Source organism: Coturnix japonica, chromosome 1 (genome assembly GCF_001577835.2).
Source record: "Coturnix japonica isolate 7356 chromosome 1, Coturnix japonica 2.1, whole genome shotgun sequence".
Classification (NCBI taxonomy): domain Eukaryota; kingdom Metazoa; phylum Chordata; class Aves; order Galliformes; family Phasianidae; genus Coturnix; species Coturnix japonica.
In genome coordinates, this window is record NC_029516.1 from 24,277,511 (window position 1) to 24,298,177 (window position 20,667).

The following is a 20,667-nucleotide window of genomic DNA, read 5'->3' on the forward strand; positions in this document are numbered from 1 at the left end:
TCTCCAGCTGGCCCTGTGGCCTTTCTCTGGCGGTGGCCAACAGCATCCATAGGGAAGAATACATATACAGATATAATTTTCCCCATATCACTTTATAAAAACACTTGGTCTTCCTCCAGCTGCTGCTAACAAATACTGAGTAGAACGTGCTAGCAGCATTATGAGATAGCTGCTACCAGACCAAGTTCTCTGAGCCTATTTCCCGTGTAAGGCAGTATGACACCCACTATATCTATGACATCTCAGATGCACAGAAATACAGACCACCAAACTCTGTGGCAAAACTGAATTTATTTATAAGTGATGAAATCTGCAGCTATCCTTGAATACAAATAATATAGAAGCATAGACAGAAGTTGTTCCAAAGTCAACAAGGCCATGCAGGAATCACTTGAATAAAAATCACTATTTTATGTGGTCACTTACATCTGAAGTAAAACTAAGCCCCTAGCCCTGTAATTTACAACACACAGAGGATCTGAAGCTACTGAAAATTGTTGACCATTTACTGTTTATAGTGAATTATATGGGCTTAGTTTTCAAAATGTGTTCACATCAAACAGAATCAAATATTCCTTTCTAACATTTTTCATTCAGAAAGCCTTTCTAATGTTCCTGTGACCACATCAGAGTGTTATAGCAGTCTGTATATCATATGTGAAAACATCTGAATACGTGCACAGAGTGATGCTGCATTCCATTCCAAAGTCAATCTATTCTCCAGAGACTTTCAGCTCTGGATGGGTGAAGAAGTAACCACGAAGCTCCGGAGACTGTGTGGAGTGATATCTTTCCTTTTCCTTCATTCCTGATTGATTTAGATACTTTAATATCATATCGTTCATTTTCTTAAGCTCTTCTATGTTCTTCCTTTCCGATATGAGTCTGCTTGATATTTGGTCCATCTTGTTTCTAGTTTGAACTTAGAAAGGAAAATACATCACATTAAATTGTCAACATTTAAGTTAAAAGCATCACTACCCTCTCTTGTATTCCCATGTGAGATTGCTGGTAATTACGATGGGTAAGAGTATATTAAACAGGAAAACAAAAGTAGAATCCAATGGGAAAAAGTTAGGCATCTGATGGAGTCTGAGCCCAAGTAAACTTCTTTAATCCCTCAAGTAGCCTTTTCACTATTAGTTATTTTACAGTTTTTCTGTTTGAGGGGCACATTATTCATTTATCTGCACACTTAGCATCAGCCCTTTAAATATATCTGAAATTCAAAGAGTAGGTGGTTTAATTAGTGTTCTACAATCATGCTACTTAATGTTTGGTTTGTGTACTTGTCTTATATGTTGTCTCTTGAGAACTTGTGATCAAGTTCAGTCAAGGCTTAGGCTTACTTCTTAAGAAGGAAAAAAGGATTTTTGCTAAGTTCCAGTGAATTCCCTACTATAGAGTAAAAGAAATCTTAATGTCCAGGCTTAGTTAGGCTTACCTCTTAAGGAGGAAAAAAGGATTTTTGCTAATTCCAGTGAATTCCCCAAAAGAAATCTTAATTTCACATGGATTACAATTCTTTCAGAATGGACTTGTGCATTAAAAAAACATACCTCACCTGCTGTCTAATGCAGTTAGTACAGAAAACCCCAAGACGGCAAAGGCTCCATAAAGTAAGGCCACCTGTAGCTCTGAGCTTAGCAACATTAGCTGATCTATCTCAATCAGTCCAGCCCAAGTGGGATAGTGAATATGTCTACAGAACTGATGCTATGTGACAATTTTGATATATCTTATCTGATTTCTTTTTTTGTTTATATGAGATTTTCTTGGTTCCAAACACATTCCCATCAATTCTTAGCTTGCAGTTTTCAGGTGTCTCTGAATAAAGGATAATACCTTAAAGGAGCCTGATTTAAGTGCTAGCCTTAGTGTAATTCCAGTTTCATTGGAAAGTCACCAATACTGAATTTCCTCTGGGATTATACAAAAATCTTACTCACTGCCATACAATTGCCTTAACAATTTAATTTAATTCCTAGCCAGGGTTTTCAGGGACACGCTTTCACACTGTTGAGCTAAATTCTTGACAGCTGTTTAAGCTCACAAAACCTTTGCACAAAGAACAAAGCTGTGCCTCGTAGCACAGAGAGCAGAGGCCTGTGCTTCTATACCCAGGACCAAGACCACTGCCCACATCTAGCTAAAGACTTTGGTCGTGCATATATAGCAGTAGGATGTTATAAGGTAGCATGACACCTTTCAACAAAGTTCTTCTCCATATTTCCATATTTTAAGAATCACTGTTTGCATTACTTACTTATTAAGAATATTACAAAGGAAACAATTGCCAGACTGACGATCAAAGTAAGGATGAAGGCAATGAAGAAGTAGCACTGGTTTCTTGTTTTACTCCCTGTCATGTCTTCTCCAGTACGACCGGTGCTCTCAACTTCCTCATCTGTAGAGAGATGACGAGTCATTTGGTGATAAAGTTTGTTCAGTTTCATTAGAATAAGCACGACATGAATTCTATGAGTCTACAAAATGTGGCAATAAGCCTTAATGAAAATGGGCCAAGTCAAGTGAACCATGAGAAAGTTCATGTGAATTTCATGAGATTTCAGAGATTTCATGGAAGAGATCTCTGACAGTTTTGCAACTGAGCCTGTAGTGATGAAGCTGAGGGAAAGACGCATGTGCTGTAGTAGCACTTCAGTAATGAATGAACCTGGGGCTGAGCAATTGGCAGAAGTAGCAGGAGATCTCTGGGAATATCCCAGTTTTTCTTTATTGCGTGTAACATGCTCCTGCCTCACGTAAGATTAAACTTTTTAATGTTTGGGAGGGATTGTGTTTTTTCCCTTAGCATTCATAACAAATGCATCATATACTACGCACCTGCACCAATATTGCTTTCTAATCAGAATAAAAAGGAAGGTGTCATCCTGCTACTACTGTCCCTCAAGAGCAGTAAGTTATCAACAGAGTTCTCAGAAATATTCCATGCTTGCTTTGCCTGATGAATGCTTATTATTGGCTGAGCTTGCCAGGCTATGGTGCTGCAAGGAATCACTGAACACAGACTTTTGCCAAGCCACAAGGAATGGGAAAAATTAGCTTTTAATGTGCTAATGTGTTTGATTATGCCAGGTCATATTGAGCTACTGGATGAAAGGATTGCTTGTGAATACTACAACACTCCTGAAACATCATTTTTAACTGAACTGGGCATCTACTGTACTACTAAATAGATCGCTCATAAGAACGTAGTATTTATGGAACTGAAAAGTACAAAACACTTTACAAGTGGATGCATGAGATATGTATTAGGCTACCTTTATTTGCTGTTGAAATGTAGGGAAAAGCATCCCAGGGGATGGATGTTCATCAACAGGGAACAGCTGTTCAACAAAACTCTATGTTTTTACTTAGAATGTGAAGAACACCGGCTTAAAGAAACTGACTAAAGAAAGCAAGACAGCTGCACTGCTGAGTGGCACACTGCAGAACCAGTTCATCCCATGATCTCATTTTGTACTTGTAGAAATGAGAGTATTAGGATAATCTACATCCCCAAATTAAGTGTTTTATATTGAACATATCTGTGTTAAATCTAGAAACTGACAGCACTGCAGTTACTTGCATCACGAGTGATCAGAGGACTCTGAAACAGGAGTAGCGGAAAGTTATTTAAATCTGGAAAGGTTCATTACGTATATTGCTATTTAACTAGAAGGATTATTAACGCAGGGCCCTTTGAATCCCAAACATTTTGTAGTTCCATACCTTTACTTAAGTTAAATTTGCCATTACAGTAAATAAAAAATACTGATCTCTGCTCTCTGATGACAGCGACAGAACCCAAGGGAATGGCATGAAGATGTGTCAGGGGTGGTACAGATTGGATGTCAGGAAAAGGTTCTTCACCAGAGGGTGGTGGGCACTGGAACAGGATCCCCAGGGCAGTGGCCATGGCACTGCATTTCCTGGAGAACAAGAAGTGTTCAAACAACACTCTAGGACATATGGTCTGAGTTTGGGGTGATGCTAAATGGGCCCAGGAATTAGGCTCAATGATCCCTTCCAACTGGGGATATCCTATGATTCCATGATTCAAAAAGCAGTAGAAGTGAGAGAGCTCATATCTGAAACTAAAGAGATTCTTGTGAATCAAAATGCTTAAAAGCCTCATAAGATGTTTCATGTTTGAGTCCTTCGGAGGTTTGTCTTAAAAGAATAAACAGAAATTCACCTGCATTTCTATTGCCACAGGTGGATTTTAGTGCTTGGGAAGAGTCACAGTGCTATCTATGGAAGAAGTGTAGACTGGGCAGTACTAGAGAAATTATCCTGCCTGATGGACCCAAGTAGAAATGAGAGACAAATTCAGGTTTCACAGTGAATCTTTGGTCAAATGCAGGGATTTCCTAGAACCTGACACCTGATGTAGTCACCAGCAGTAGCTAAACCATTCATCTGGTGTAAATTATGCCTTTTATTTCCATTTTTCTTACAATTTCCAATGCAGAGTATGACATACACGTTCATTTATTGGGCTGTTGACACCCATGTGTCAACCCATACAATGTTGTTAGTGTTTTCAATTTGTTTTATAGCCAATTTGCATGCAAAGAATAAACACAATACATTGCCATACGTACCCAGTGGACGCTGGAATTCATCTGGGCAAACATTTAGTTTGTTTAGGTTGTTTAAGGAATCAACCACGTAAAGCTTTCTTTCTTCATCAGTACTGGGGGAGTTAATTTCCAAGGAAGTTTTCTCCATTGTATCTGGAAGAATTAATATTTAAAAAGATGAGATAAAAGATGTCAATTGACTGGTAATAGTAGGTGTCCTCATCTGAGAAACAGCTGTAACAAGCCCTAAAATTGAGGGATTTGAAGGACCAGCACATTTGAATGCATGGGTAGCCCAGTGTGTAGCATCTGTTGCTTATTCTTATAAAGCTTCATTTCTACATCATATCTGTGCACCTGTGAAGGCACAGTTATGTACACTTGTACATATAATACATACAATTGCACATATGTATGTGTGGAGAGAGAATATCTCTTTCTCTATTATTTATTTGGGCATTAGATATTCATTTGCCTAACTTTTGCAGTTTGGTGGATACTTATTAAGATGAAGAGTGATACCTGACCACAGTGAAAGCCAAACCTTCACCAGCATCAACAGCGAAGATGTCACATAGATCCTGCACTCCCAGCACCAAACAATTCAGTGATGAGACATGGACAAAAAGCAGGTATGGATGTAGGAGGTAAGAATAAGCAAGAATACAGGTCTGTTTATGCGCCTTGTAATGCCACTGTCAATTTATTATTTGTGAATAATGGGGGAAAAAAACCCTATGAATTAGCTGTACTTCACATAAATGTTAATTATGGACAAGTTAAACCATTTCTTCACCCCATTAATCCTTGCCTTAAGAAAAACACTGATAGGTTGAGGTTGAATAGCCCCCTTGACATGCCACTCCTTCTGTCCCTCTCCAATAAAGAACGCTATAAATAACACAGCACTTCACTGGAAAATCTAACTAAAATGTTTGAGGAATACAGGCATAAATGGCTACAGAAGACACCTTTCCCTTACAAGAGAAGATGATTGCCACAATTCCCTCAGATCTGAGCACGTAGTCAAGCATTCCCTGAGTTTTAAGCACTGAAGAGTAAGTGCTTAAATCACTCCTGACAGTGGGAGTTCTAACAATGGAGGCTGACAGGCTTTACATGTATACTTTTACATTTATATTCAATAAAGCGTAAGAAAAGCTTGCAGCTCATTTTTTTCTCCCTTCAGAATAGCTGGAAAACACAAAGTAGCAGTGGTGAACTGTACCCAGCACCTGACTTCCAGTTGTGCAGCAGCAGCTTCACACAGAAGGTTGTACGCACTTCCATTGCCCTGGAATGTCACATGGTGTGAGATCAAGCCTCGACCAGCCCCACTGCCACCTGCACTCTCACTGTAGTATCCCCACCAGCTCACTGACAGCCAGCTGCAGCCCTACAGAGCCGTGCATTCCTACAGCAGCGTGCTCAGAGCTTCCATCTCGTGCACAAACGCTTCTGGTTATTTTTAGCTTCCAGAGAGCAGTTCTTTCTCTGGGATATTCTGATTACTACCTCCCTGCAGCTTCAGGGAAGACTCTCCTTAACAGCTTGAGCTGTAATAAATGTGAGTACCTTTCATGCATTGCTATTAGTGGAATTACACATTTCTAATTTCATTATCATTTAAACCAGCTTCCTCGCTGTGCATGCAACCATCATGAAGAAAAACCCTTATGTTTTGTTTTCCAGTGATATTTCAAGTACATGTGAGAAGATACAGCAGTGCCACTGGCCAAAGGTATCGATGAGATTTAGAAACAGCTAAATGTTGGATTGGTTTTGCTTTGCCAGCCTTCCCTGCGCTTTAACCTTCTTTTCTTGGTTTTCCTCCGCTCTAACTTCGCTTTTCTTGGTTTTCCTTTGCTCTAACTTGGCTTTTCTTGGTTTTCCTGCGCTCTAACCTTCTTTAAAGAACTTTTCCTCATTTGATTTCTAAATTTCTCCTTAGATTGTTGTGATAAAATTAGAACTTGGTGTGAAGACATTGAACATTCATAGCAGAAATAAACAAACAAAAAACCCGAGTCTAAAAGGAATTAAAAGAACAGGAGAATGAAATGTTACTTACAACATAGCCACGATCAGGTAAAAGGCCACTACGGAGGAACTCAGCCTGTGCCAAAGCCCCAGAGCAAAACTTGTGCTGCTGTTCCCCTCCACTTTTAGCCCCATAGGAGCCTGTCAGCCCCTGCAGGACCCATGAAGGCAGTCATGAAACAGACTGTCTCTTTCGATCTATATTTAGCGTTAATCTCAGCCGAGCACACTGACTTCACTGTGTTGAGCTGTTAAAAAGAAAACCAGCATATGCACTTCATGTTATTCTATTGGAATCATTAAATATCCTATAATGGATATAATGTTACTGAAGATCAGTATTTCACTAAGCCTTTGCTTTATGATTCCTTTCTAAAACTAGTTTGCTCTGCAAAAGCGTCATAGCAATATGACTGTAGTTATGAGTAATGAGTCTGCTATGCAGAAGTCAGTACAGTACTGCAGTTATATGTACTTTAAAGGCATCGGCTGGAAAAAGTTCCTTTCCTCCTCCAACACCTTCCAAATCCCAGCGTGTTACCACCTGGACCGATCTGTACAGCATCCAGCAAATGAACTCTGAGCAGATTGTGAGTACTGATAGTTGTTCCTTCTCGGAAAGATCTTCTGATTGCTGTTGTTTCTGTTGCTAACACTGCAGAACACAGTGTTACAGCACACCACCGACAGGCAGCTGCTGCTAACAGGGAGCACGGGTCAGAACAACAAATCCTTTCTCAAGCAATTCCCTACTTCCACAATATTGATCTACTTCAAACTGACCATGGATATATTTTCTTTTAGGAAAGATCACAAGGTGATGCACCTACCGACTCAGTTTCCATCTATAAGGTGACCTGTGCAGCTGCCCTATCAGTAGCTGTGCCAGTAATGCAGCTTGCTCCCTTCCTGTTTGGTCCCCTAAAAGCCCTCCCTTCAAACAAGGACATACAGAATAATAATTATATATATATATGCACATAATTTTATATATATATATATCCCACTTCCAGCCCTGCAATACTCCTCACCCCATCCTAACTGCAAGACAATGACCCATCTCTCCCCTGTTCTAAGCTTGAGAAAGTCTAAAACATCACCAGATCCCGAGCAGGCAGCAGCACAGCCCCTCTTCTCCCCTCTAACAGCCTTGGACGCCGTCCCAGCCTCCGCAGCTGGCACCTCCAGCGTTCTGGGGGAAAGGGGAACCACGTGCCCGGCCATCTGCACTGAGGCCTGGAAAAGATACTTTGCAAAGCTCCGGAAGCACAGGAAGCTCTCAAAAGTGCTACTCTGTGCTGCTGGAGGGCACCAAGGGTGACCACCCACAGCTACAGAGACTATTAGGCTGGTGGGAACAAAGGCTGCAGGGGAGAAGCACAGCCTTAGGCCATGCAAAGTCAGCTCGACCTAGTTCAGTGATCAGGCTGAAACAAGCACATGTATTTGCAGAGAGCCCAGTGCAGAAGCTCTGGCTGAGGTTTAAGGTCTTCACATAAACTCCCTGTTTCCACACAATTCTGTTATTGGTACATTTCAGTTCTCTTGAGAGAGGAACTGAAGATAGGAACAGGACATTTGGAATAAGTCCTGTTGGGCAAGAGATCATTTGTAGCACCAAAACTAGGAAACGTATTGACCTTCGGTCTGCAAATTGCTGACCATTACTAAACTGATGAGAAACCAGTGACAGGCTGCTGTGCAGATTACATACAATACACAGCTGAGTAGTTTCAGGTAACAGAGTTAAAACTAACTTGGCCACATTTTGTAACAGGCAACAGCAGCTTTGTGTAAAATAAACCCCTCTCAACACTTAGGTTGTGCAGCTCTGCAACTCTGCATCAGAGCAATAATCACATTAAGACAAAGAACGCAGTGAGAAACATCTTTATTCCAAAAATGAAACACCTGATTTCAAAACATATCAATCTTTATTTTACATTGAGGCAAGTATCTTATTTACTACTTCCTCTCGAGTGAAGATAATTCAGCTCTCTTCACATAAACTCATACTATAGAGGAGTTTCTTTGTTTATCTCTGCCACTTAGAGAGTCTTAAAAGATACTAAAATCATTTCATGTGAACAAGTTCATCCTTCCACATTAACATAATCTTACCAAAACACTCAGTCAATGAATTCATTTCATTTCCCTTACTATAAAGTAAGTAATCGAACCTGACACCTGGCAGTTGATTACATGTATGCACCCCATTTAACAGTTGAGTTATACTATGTTCAGGTTTGGATTAAGTTGCACCTAATCCAAGCATTACAGTGTACCCTGCACCCAGTCTTCTATCAGTCTATATACAGTGTATATGTAACTAAGCGACATGCATTGTATTTACAGAGTTTGTACAATACCCCCGTGCACAAGTGCAAGCTGTGACTACTGAAATAATTAAAAAGTCATTCAGAGGTTACACATTTATTTTAATTATCGAAGACTTAAAATTGAACTCCACAGAGATCTAAAAGAACTCCCCCACGTCCGCTCTTTTGTCACGGCATTTACTTCTTGCTTTTGTCCGAGCCTTGAATGCTGCCGAGTTATACAAGTGCTACAAAACAAAAAGAGAAATTAAATTATTATTGCACAGTTGTTCAAAAGGTTCATCATATCCCTTAGAGAGTCCTTTTAGTATGTAAACATTTCAAGGGAACTGTATAAGACATGTGTACATGTTCATGTTTGCACAGCCAACATAACAAGGCACCCATCCTCCCATATCTGTTTGGCACCAGAGAGTTCCAGAAACAGCCTCTATAAAGACTTGGTTATTTCCTGAACATCCCCACCCCAAAAATCTAGTGCTTTCATAAGAGCTCATCACACACCACATGTATGGAAAATAAATCAGACACCAAATCAGCAAACTAATCAACCCTCAGATCCACACGTGGGAGGGCAGCACAAAAAGGTGCCAATGTAGAAGCTAAGGAGCTCAAAAATACATATAAGCAAGACTTAGTTTCATTCAGGACAACGTGGGGCTTGGTTTCATGGTACAAGCTTGATGTTTACATCTTCTGAAGTCTACAATTTGAACACTATTGAATTCAGGAGAACTGGCACATACACATATATGTAATACATGGAGATGCAGTAACCTACCCTTTCAAATCGGGATATCTTCATTGTCTTCAGAGTTGCAGCATCCAGCATTACTGGTGGACCGAGCTCAAACACATTGCGGAGAAAGTCATTTGACTGAAGAAAAAACACATCACTTAGCAGGTCTCCCTTCCAATGAAGGTGAAAGAGGGCTATTAATAAATACCAGTATCCCATTAAGAAACCTCTTGCGATTAAGCCAGGGAACACTTCTTCCTCATATCAGAATGAGGCCAAGAACTAAAACTGTCCTCCTGGGAAAAAGCACAACCACCCCCACCGACTTTCATTTGTCCCAGCAAGTAAGACACTGTTCTGCTACATCCTGTACAAAACATTAAGTAGCTGGACACAGATCTGTGTGTTTCACAACACCCATCTGTTGTATGTGCTTGGAGAAGTTTATTTGACAAATGTAGGACATTTGTTATGTGCCCACACTTCCCTTAGTTAGAAATGGACGTTGCTCTGTAGCAGCCACCTGACTGTACTGTTCTACTGAGACAGAATTCAGGAGGATATTAAAACACATCTTGATTCAAGATACTGGCAGCCAAGCAGGGCCTTTACTTTGCCAAATTGAACAGTAAAGTGTTTCAAAATGAAGTGATTTTTATTACTTTTCATAACTGCCGTCTTATAAAACTGGCGACACGAAAAACAAACCTACTTTTTCCAACCATGGTTTTGTGTCTCTGTTAGAGATACAACACCTTCCTTGTCTCTTGTCTCTTCCTTCCAGACAAGGAAGAGACAATCCCTAGACAGCAACAGACTGAGCACGTATCAAACAGCAGCTCACCTGCAGATGATATTGCATCCCTGACCCCAGAATCTCCTTAAAGGTATCGTACGTCTGTTTTTTAACCCAGCAGTCAATATACATGCGCTCAGGTCCAAATTTAACTGTCTCTGTAGGGAAGTCTCGCTCCTGCCAAAACAAAAGGAAAAAGCACTTACAATTTCAACTTAAAATGTCTCCAGTGCTTTATTTTCATTAGGATCATTCTGCACATCAGAACTGCACAGGTAATGTAACACACCTATCTGTAAGTCTTACCAATTCATAAGCCAACATGCACCTCAAGTTCAGTCTTCTTGGGAATTCTATTTCATTACAGAAGCATTTTGATTCAACTGTACACTACACAGTTACAATCAATACTCTCGAGTAAGACAGCAGAATTACCTCAACAGCTCGCAGAACATCTCTGAACACCGATCGCTGCTTTCTTTTATCTACTTTGGCTCTGTGCTTGTTTCCATCAGTAGCTAACGCCCGCAGCTTCTCTGTTAGAAGTTCCATATCTTCATAAAAGAAATCCTATTTCCACACACATATAAGAAAAAGACAAAAACAAACAAAACAATAAGAAAACATTTCCAAGTTTCTGGCCTCAATATCTGTCCCTGCAAGGGACTGGTCTTTCTAAATTATGGACGTGGAGACCTCTACAAACTGATACTTCATTATTTAAAGAGACAGGGATGTCCCTAAAGACCTTCAAGTCAGTAAGAATAGAGTCACCTATTTGTTTATCCAACTGGAAACTATCAACACTGTGCTGGTTTTAGAGCCCCATAAAACAGTTCAGCTCCTTCACTGTGCATATAAACATATACCTGTCAAGCTGTCCTGCTCCACAATTCCAAGGGCCTCAAACTGCCTAACTGATGTGCTGCACCTGGCTGGCAGTCCTGCTGATAAGCTCAGGGCACTTTCAGGTCATTAGCACAGAATTCACGCCTCTGGAGATGGATCATGAGACACTACTGGGCTGACATTAAGGAAAATGTAGTCATAAATCTTGTATGCAGCAGAAAATGTGAAAATTGCTAGGAATCTTTTAAAACACATCACTCTTCAGCATGAGGTATTTTCTCCCCTCTATTAACTAGTTCAGTGCAGTTGAGCTGGATGAATAAACAGCTTATGTAAAAGCGGACACCTCGTCATGTGTCGACATGTCAACTGACTGGACTGAATCTACTGCTTGCTTTTTAAGTAAGCTGATCAGTGATGAAATATCTTTGATTTGCCTGTTTTTTTAAGGATCAAAAGATTATTTACAAGTGATTAAAGGAGCTTTTCCTCAATGAAACAGAACAAGATTTGAGAAAGCACTGACTTATTGATTAATGAATCTATAATTATTTGCAGTCAGCTTGACCAAGTAAAGGACCAAGTTCTGGTCTCGCTTTCTTTTCTTTCCAGACTCAATTCCCTACTGTTTGAAATTATACAGCAGTGCCGTGTGTTACACAGTACAAGCTATTCCTCTCACGTACACCAAAAAACAATACCAGAAGTAAACATTAGTTTTACACAAGGATGGATTTCCAGTTGGGTACAGAATGGTGCAGGTTAGGAGTCATTAGAACTAATTTCTAAACAGTAAACAACTAATGAACATTCCCACCACAGCAAACTGTGTTTCACACTGAAAACAAAACCTATTTATTTCCAAGGATATTCCAGGGATATATCCTCCCCTTTAAAAAGCTAGTATTCAATTTAGATGCTAAAGCTTACACACTGCATTTCTAGTTACTTACAGACTGCATTACTCTTATTTGGTATTATTTTATCTTTAATCTAGTCCTGTTGTGCACCACTGAAGTCAGTATAAAAATGACAAGTTGACTTCTAGTGAACTCTTACTATACATCCAATTATATTGGGGTCATCCTGCTACCAAGAGCACACCCAGAGAATTATACGATGTTCAGTGATATCAGAGATGCTACAAAACACAGGCTAAAGCATTTGTCATCATTACTTCAACGCAATAAAACTGCAAACCAATACTTACAGCATCTGTTTCGCGTGCCAGCTCAAACAGAAGAGCTAGTGTTTCTCCAGCAGCTATTCTCATGTTGACATCATCACAGGACAGCATGCTTGGAAGTTTATGCAAGTGCCTAAGGAATTAGTCACATTTCATTAACACGTTGTTGACACTGCTTCACTGCATACAAAAAAAGATCATTACAAATGTAGCTTTCCAGAAAGATGCTCACATTTCAATTTTCTTCTTCACTTCATTCATTGGACAAATGGTCAACAACAGTGTCCATGCTAAGAGCGCGCTGATGTGCAGCACAGTGCTGGGTGTACTTGATACCCCGTTAGTGTCTCTGTCTCGTGGATAAGCTTTTGTGAAGACGCTTTCTAAGCATTCCATAGTGGAGTACAGCTCCTGAAGAGACAAGAGCAGAACATGGAAGTTGGTGAAGACTTCCACTTTTCTTTTTTATACAGACAATATGAAGAAGTATTACTTATCCTTACCGTAATGTCATCGGTGACAATGAAACAGCAAATCCCTAAGCAGGTCGCACACTAGACAAAAACAAACAAACAACTGTCAGTACTTGATGGTGATGTCACTGTTGATAAAATGCTTAAATCTGACATTTGCAGAATACGGGTCTTTATTACCCCAGCTGTTAAGGTATTAATCTCAACAGTTTAACCCAGCTACTTCATAGTAGTTACACTTAAGTTCCTTTCTTCCCTCAGGATAATTTCACAACATACACCACTCAAGCTTTCACCTTCCATGTTGTATCCTTGTAACATAAACAGAACTTCCAAATCAGTGTACATAGCACTCCTTTCACCCACTGCAATCCACTGGCAAAAACTATGCCAGTTACACTACTGATCCACATAATGTATTTATTCACAGCTGTGGGGAATCTTTCTGCCTCTGTGCCTACTCTTACAGTTAAATGGTGTGAAAACTCTGATTTCAACAGCCTGTCCAAGAACAGCCCAGCTTTTCACTGCAAGGACCAACAAGTCCCTTCCCTACTGCCTGTATTATTATGCTTACAAAAAAAAAGATTTTATTTTCAAAAGCAACATTTGCACTAATCAAACAACATCCTGAACTGAACTCCAATGCTAGAACAAGATGTAATAACTTTGGTTTGTAGAAGCAATTGCTACTGAACTAATACTACTGTACTTTTTCTGCTAGTGGTACCTATTTTAGTGCAGCTAGAGTACACTAGGAAAAATAATAATAAAGATAATGGTAAGTTAAGATAAATCAGTTAAAACTGATGCTCTGCAAGAGGTTACTGCCAGGAGCTTTAGACTACCTTCAGTTAATACTTTGGGTATACTACCACTTTTAAGTTGTCTGGATGAAAAAACAAATACCAGAAGTGTTCTGTGTATCAACCATGAAATTTTAGGCCTACTGCCAAAAATTTCTTCATATATTTGCATAAATGATATTCTTCTACTGTTAAAATACAGAACTGTAATAACAAGACTGAAATATTATGAGTTGAGACGCACGAGAAATTTTTAGATGGAACAGCTCTTGATTAAGTCCCTGATTGAAGAAAAATGATATTCGAGCTTCACGTAGAGCTTGTTAAGATAGTGAGAACTGCTATGCTTCACTCAGAACTTAAGTCAACATTAGCTGTTTACACTAGTGTAGTAACCTTTAGTTCTGGATTACACAACCGTGAGATGGTCTAAATCTGCCCTCTGTCCCTGACTGGCAAGCAAAATATATGAACTTCTTAAACACTTACAGCCTGCCTGGCTTGGACACTGGCTGTTCCATCAGAGACAATCTTCTTCAGAACTGGACCAAGGGTCTTAAAAATCTCTTCGCTTTCAATTCCTGACCCCATCTGCACGCAGAGAAGACACGCCAGTCCAGCAGCTGCACACAGCTCCTCACTCTTACCTAGACATTAAAATACTAAGATGAGTGATCTCCTTGTGCACTCCTTCCTTCCTTTAGAGATACCAGTTTGAAAATCTTTAAGTAGAAATTCAGAAACCCATAGACAGTATTATTTCAGTTAATTTTCTAGGAAACTAAAAAAAGACATCTAAAAAATATTAGTTAATGGAACTAAAATTAAGTGCTGTATATAGTACTAGATAAGCCTTAAAGATAACTTCTTTAAGAAAAAGCATTTCACCAGCATTGCTGCTTTCTAATAGCAACCACATTAATTACCTTTCTTTATGCAGCGTTCAATGCTATCAGTTAGTGTCATTCTCCTTTCCATTATAAATTCATATAATATTTTAGAAGAAAAAGCACTTTTCAGACTTTCAAGAGCTGCTTGTCTTGTTTTGGCACTGTTGGAAGAAGAAGAAAAAATCACCTCTGAAATCAGGACCAACTAAAGCTCAGCATTTAACTTCACAGTAGTCTCCACCCACATGGTCCCCACCAAAGAGCAATCTACAGTCACACTGTTAAGCATGAAGCATTGCAAATTACCCCCCTTCCCTCAAGGAAAGAAAAATCTGGGTTGGAAATGCATTTCACAACAGTAAGCCAGGCTACTCTGGGCTATTAGGAAAGGAAAATTTGATTACCACTTAATTAAGCACTCAGAGAAAGTTCTCTTCAGATCCTAAAGAAACACCTCCCCAGAATGAAATAATCATAATTTCAACAAGCATTCAAAGTCCCCTTACTCTATCAGTAAGCCAGCAATGTACGAATTCATTTCTTCAAAGCACACCACCATACCTTTTGTCCAATGTAAGATCAATGAATCCCTTCAACTTGTATTCTAAGTCTTCTTGAGTGGCTTCTTCATCAACTTCAGGCCCTAAACCATAGCAAATAGTTTAGTCCTACTATTAAACATTAGCAGAATCGCATCTACCACTAAATACTAGAAGTATGATGAAGTATTAATAAGAAAGTAGTTCACCACAGACAACAGCAACAGAACTCTTCAGCATTACAACTATATCCAACAGCTGTCATGCATCTGTTGATGCATGTATGCTGTTTCTATACCTGTCTGTTACTCTAAGAACAAATGTACGAGCTAATCAGGTCTCAAATAGATTTCGTACAACTGAAAAAGCAGAACCCAATCAAGCCAGAAGTGAATTTTCATTCTGTCCTCTCTATCTACCTCTGGAGTACAGTGGAACATTCACTGTTGATGCACTGAGCTCATCAGCAGCCAGCCTTCCTGGTATCACCTCGGATATGTCTGCAAGTGGCTCAGATAGGACAAGTACAAGGATCCCAGCTTCATCCTACTGCAGCAATAGCAGGCCTTCGAGCCATCCCCTCCCAGCAAAGTGTTACCAGTAAGATACCAGGAAGAGATGGCTGATAAGACAAGCTGCTGCTTCCATAGAAAAGTCTTCTGCAGCACAAACCTTGTTCAAATTTTCAGAGGGTGGCTACGAAGCTGGTGAGGGGTCTGGAGCACAGGCCTTACAAGGAGCGGCTGAGGGAGTTGGGATTGTTCAGCCTGGAGAAGAGGAGGCTCAGGGGAGACCTTATTGCTCTCTATAACTTCCTGAAGGGAGGTTGTAGTGAGCTGGGGGTTGGCCTCTTCTCTCGTGTAATCAGTGATAGAACTAGAGGGAATGGTTTTAAGCTGCACCAGGGGAGATTCAGGCTGGACATTAGGAAATCTTACTTCTCAGAAAGGGTAGTCAGGCATTGGAATGCACTGCCCAGGGAGGTGGTGGAGTCACCAACTATGGGGGTGTTCAAGAAACGTTTGGATGTTGTGTTGAGGGATATGATTTAGCTGGGAAGTACTGGTGATGGTTGGACTAGATGATCTTTTAGGTCTTTTCCAACCCTGATAATTCTGTGATTCTGTGAAATCACAATGCAATTCACTCAATGTCAAACTCCTACCACCTCAACTACGCTACGAAAATTCACTGTCCTGTAACGCACCTTAGAACTGTGTTCTTTTTCCCCTTCTAAAACTGTAATTTCTAATTCCAACAGAAAGAATCCTACCAGTTTTACGGGAGGCTCATGAAACATGGAGCATACTGGTAACTTTCTCCACTAGATGAACAATCACACAGTGTTGAACAGAACATCATTCTATCGCTACTGTTACTTACAGCCTAGTACTCATACTAAAGGAACAGACAAACATTAAGTAACGTACCATCCTCTGTGAAGCTAGCAGGATCACTGAAGCCACTGCAGTGGCTCATAGTTTCGATTGAAGCATCTTCATCACTAAAAGGCTGCACGTTTCTGGGCTGACCACCTTAAAGGAAGATGAATACAAGTTTAGTTATTTTCACATGGTAAAAGATCACGTGGTAAAAGTAGGTTCCCTGAGCAAATCTGTACACAGAAAGCAAGCCCTCCCCCTGCTGATTCCTTTACTCCCACCCTTCCTAAAGACTCATTTGGCTTTATTCTGGAAAAAAACAAGTTTAACTGGTAAAGAACCCACCTTGTTTTCCAAGTATTGGTAGAATTCCTAACTCAATATTTAGTAGCTCCCTACAATCCAAGTCAAGTTCATGCAACTTCCTGTGACTGTGCTTTAAAAACAGTGTTTTATTATGAGCCGGTTTGCTCTAAAATCTTTTCCAGTTTGGAGGGACATCAAGCAGATCTAAGATACACATGCAGGCAAACATACGTTACCCAGTTCACTACTGGATTTACTGGATTAAGTGCAGTATATGCACCAGCAGCAAAACTTGACCCCATCAACCCTTCCAGCTGTTAAGATTCTAAGCACAGAGCTGTAGTTTTTGTTCACTTTTAGTACTGATAAGCTAAAACATCAGAAGATCCAACTAGAGGGAATCCTTGCAATAAAGCCTTTTACTAACTTCAGCCTCTTCAAAGAAAGCAATGCTGTTTCACCAGGAGCTGATCTCTGTAGCTTTCTGTATTTGTACCCTATTTTTAGAGCAGTAAGAGTTGGGGTTTGAGCTGATAATGCATTCCTATTGCCTTATCCTATCTCTCACGCACTCCTATTGCTGCCCTATCCTAGCTCTCACTGCTTGCTATAGTTGATTAACAAAAATCATAGTTTTACCAGTGTTTCTTCATCTTCTCAGATGCCGTTCACACAACTCTAATATTCCACTTAATTCTGGATCATTCACAATGCAAAAAATCACACCAGAAGCCAATACACAACACATGCCTGAGCCAGGTAGGCTTCCTCAGTGGGAGAAGCAGCAAGAACCACCATCAGCCATCCTCAAGCTGGAATGAGGGCAACTGCACGATGACCCGGAGAACTGCCTGCTTCATCTGAGTCACACAGACGCTATGACACCACCCAACAAAGCCCCCGAGCTTTCCTCATCCACCTCTTTTCTACACCAATCCTGATCAATACCAAGACTATTCTGGAACCCTCCTTTAGGATAAGAGGCCTCCAGTGCCGTGCAGCCGCCGCAGACACCGGGACTGACACCAGCAGCCGGTATGTCCCGCAGTGCCGGCGGCACGGAGCCCAGACCAGCCGTGCGTGCCCGGGCCGCCCCGCAGCGCTGTGACCGCGGCCCCTCGGGCCCCCAGCGGCGCCGGGCGGTGCCACCCGCGGCACCACGCACGTCCGTCGCCCTCCCCCCCCCGCCACGACTCCGGCCGGGCGCATGCGCGGTAACGGCGTGAGGTGGCGGTTGCGGGGCCGGCTCCCGTCATCCCGCGCCCGGCTCCACGCCTCGCTATAGAGGCCCGGCCGTGGAGGCCCGGCCGCAGCCCCCACGAGGCCGCATGCGCAGAGCCCTTAACGCCCTTCCCGCTCACCGTTCCCCCGCTGGTGGTTGCTCCCCCGCTTCTTTGACTTGGGCATGGTCGCAGCGGCGCTCGGCTGGGCTCGGCTCGGCTCCTCGGTCCCTCTTGTGGGGCTCGGTCTGTCTGCTCCCCCCCGCCCGGGAATCAGCGACAATCAGCCGATGGAAGAGCAGGATCGCTTTTTATTCCAGAGCCTTTGCGAGGCCGACTTCTCGGGCCGGGGCAGCGGAGGTGATTGGCGGAGGCAAGCGAAGGACGAACCGGCGGCGATGGCAGAAATCCCCGTGAAGGCCCGAGAGCGGAGTCGATGCATCTTTCTCCTCTCAGACACCCGGGGCTAAAAGCGCGGACCGGGCGCCGGCGCCGTTTTTATAGCGCCGAGCAGCGGGGGGGGCTGGGCCTCGCCGCGCGCCGCCGCCTCGACCAATGAGGGCGCGTTGCGACAGCGCAGGTGACTCAGCCGCGCGGGGCCGTGACGCGCTGCGCTGCCACGCGCTCGGGGGGCGGGGCGACACGGCACCGCGCGGGGCATCATGGGGACGGCGCGGCCGGGGCCCAGTGGCGCCAACGGGCGGAGCGGGGGGAGACGGCGGGGGGCGGCGGGGCGGGACGGGGGGAGACGGCGGGGACTCATGAGGGCGACTAAAAATAGGCCGCCGCCCCATGTAGGCACGGCCGGGAGCCGGAGCGGAGACAGGAGGACAGAGAGGGAGGGGCGGCGGCCCGTGGGGTCGTGTGAGGCCGCGCGGGCGGAGCGAGGCCCGGCAGACAAAGGGGCGCGTGAGGCGCGGTTCTCCTCACAGCTCCTCACAGCTCACAGCTCCCCTCACAGTTCAGTTCTCCTCACAGTTCAGTTCTCCTCATAGTTCAGTTCTCCTCACAGCTCTCCTCATAGTTCTCCTCACAGCTTCCCTCAATGTCCCCTCACTGCTCGGCTGGCGGGTGTGGCTCCCAGTTGTGTGCAGCGCTGCGGTTGTTCCACACAAAACGACAAGTAGTTCTATACATACACAGCCAGCAGCCAGGATTCTGCAAATGGGGGAATGAGACCCTTTTTGGTGATTGCAGAATAGAATTCTCCCGTTTTCTGCCTGCTTCCCACTCGTGAGTCTGTGCCGTGTGTCACAAACACGACTGTGTGCTGTAGTTTAGATACTCACTGAGTCCGTGTGGTTTTACGTCCTACCCACGTTCTGTTTGCTGGATAGTGACTGCAACAGCACTGCAGCGTCTGAGGAGGAGGTGGCTTTGCAGAAGGTTTTTTTGCAAAGGCCTTTTTGGTTAGGCCCTGGAACAGGCTGCCCAGGGAGGTCGTGGATGCCCCGTCCTTGGAGGTGTTCAAGACCAGGTTGGACGGGGCCCTGGGCAACCTGATCTAGTAAGGGTGTATGTTTGGTGGCCCTGCCAGGCAGGGGGGTTGGAACTACATGATCCTTGAGGTCCCTTCCAACCCAGGTCATTCTGTGGTTCTGTCTGAGAACATGGTGAAGAGCTGCATAAGGTTCAGCTGCGCTTGCATTCAGTTCCATTGCATACAGTGTTTACACTACAGTTTCTGGAAGGATAACTTTCATCGTGATTCTCCACAGGTGCTACATGAATAATAAAGGAAATGGGCATTATCGAGCTGTTTGTTTTTGAATGAGCATGTGGTAACGAATGGCTGGGTTCTGGAAAATGGTTACTGACAACTGTGATGTTTGTGGATGCTGCACAACATGAGCCTGAGCTCAGCAGTTCTTATGGGGCATGGGAGGGCACGCTGCTGCAAGGCCTGCTCACCCCTCTTTCCTTCAGATCCTATTGAATAAGAGGGGAAAAAACGTCACTACATTCTGCCTGTGTGGAGGACAGCAGTAAAGTGTCTCAGAGGCACCGATTTATCTTCTTCAAGAGGGTTCCTGTGAAATGTGAGGGAAAATAACAGCTTTCCAGGTAAATAAGTGGAGGAGGTTCAATTAAATCTGGAAGGCATAGCTGCACCTGTGGGTACACAATGCCCTGTATTAGAATAAGCTGGATAAGCAACAGTTTCCTGATAGCAGCCAAGGAAACTTGAATGGTGGGCGTAGTTTGAATGCAAGATGCCAGTACGGTTTCAGTAAGGTCAGCCATGCCCTGACAGCTTCCTCTGTGCTTGCCCTCTGATTTGTGGGTTATTCTCACAGGTGCAGGATGACCTTTCAGCCTGGACTGAAGTGAAATGGTCACCTTTGTGCTGGTGCCTTGGTCCCACACAATGCTGTCTTCAGCTGCCAGCAAGGATGAGGCTGAGCACTGAGCTCCATGCAGGTGTGATGGAGTCTGAGCATTAATGCAGAGCAGTGCCACGTGCAGGTGGGAGTCCAGGTGTCCTGTAGGCAACAGCTAAAACAGTAACAGCA

The 20,667-nt window shown here is 42.8% G+C and overlaps 2 protein-coding genes across 4 annotated transcripts; both read right to left on the reverse strand.

Moving 5' to 3' along the window:
* Positions 1-271: 271 nt before the first annotated feature.
* Positions 272-7,844, reverse strand: LSMEM1 (leucine rich single-pass membrane protein 1). 2 transcript variants are annotated; one of them, XM_015854016.2, is made up of 5 exons: positions 7,730-7,844; positions 6,661-6,877; positions 4,611-4,742; positions 2,267-2,407; positions 272-922 (listed from the first exon to the last, which is right to left on the reverse strand). In XM_015854016.2, the coding sequence occupies exons 3-5, from the start codon at positions 4,735-4,737 to the stop codon at positions 714-716; spliced, it is 477 nt and encodes a 158-aa protein (XP_015709502.1). In that variant the 5' UTR covers positions 4,738-4,742; positions 6,661-6,877; positions 7,730-7,844; the 3' UTR covers positions 272-713. The 2 variants fall into 2 exon arrangements, with proteins under 2 accessions (XP_015709502.1, XP_015709493.1); XM_015854007.2 differs by lacking the exon at positions 7,730-7,844 and having other exon boundaries at positions 6,661-7,037.
* A 659-nt stretch (positions 7,845-8,503) lies between these two features.
* Positions 8,504-18,665, reverse strand: IFRD1 (interferon related developmental regulator 1). Of its 2 annotated transcripts, none has more exons than XM_015854026.2 (12): positions 18,296-18,665; positions 16,677-16,781; positions 15,269-15,350; positions 14,744-14,868; positions 14,307-14,464; positions 13,042-13,092; positions 12,771-12,949; positions 12,563-12,671; positions 10,939-11,073; positions 10,552-10,680; positions 9,750-9,845; positions 8,504-9,195 (listed from the first exon to the last, which is right to left on the reverse strand). In XM_015854026.2, the coding sequence occupies exons 1-12, from the start codon at positions 18,339-18,341 to the stop codon at positions 9,106-9,108; spliced, it is 1,305 nt and encodes a 434-aa protein (XP_015709512.1). In that variant the 5' UTR covers positions 18,342-18,665; the 3' UTR covers positions 8,504-9,105. The 2 variants fall into 2 exon arrangements, with proteins under 2 accessions (XP_015709512.1, XP_032298902.1); XM_032443011.1 differs by lacking the exon at positions 18,296-18,665 and adding an exon at positions 17,685-17,840.
* Positions 18,666-20,667: the final 2,002 nt, after the last annotated feature.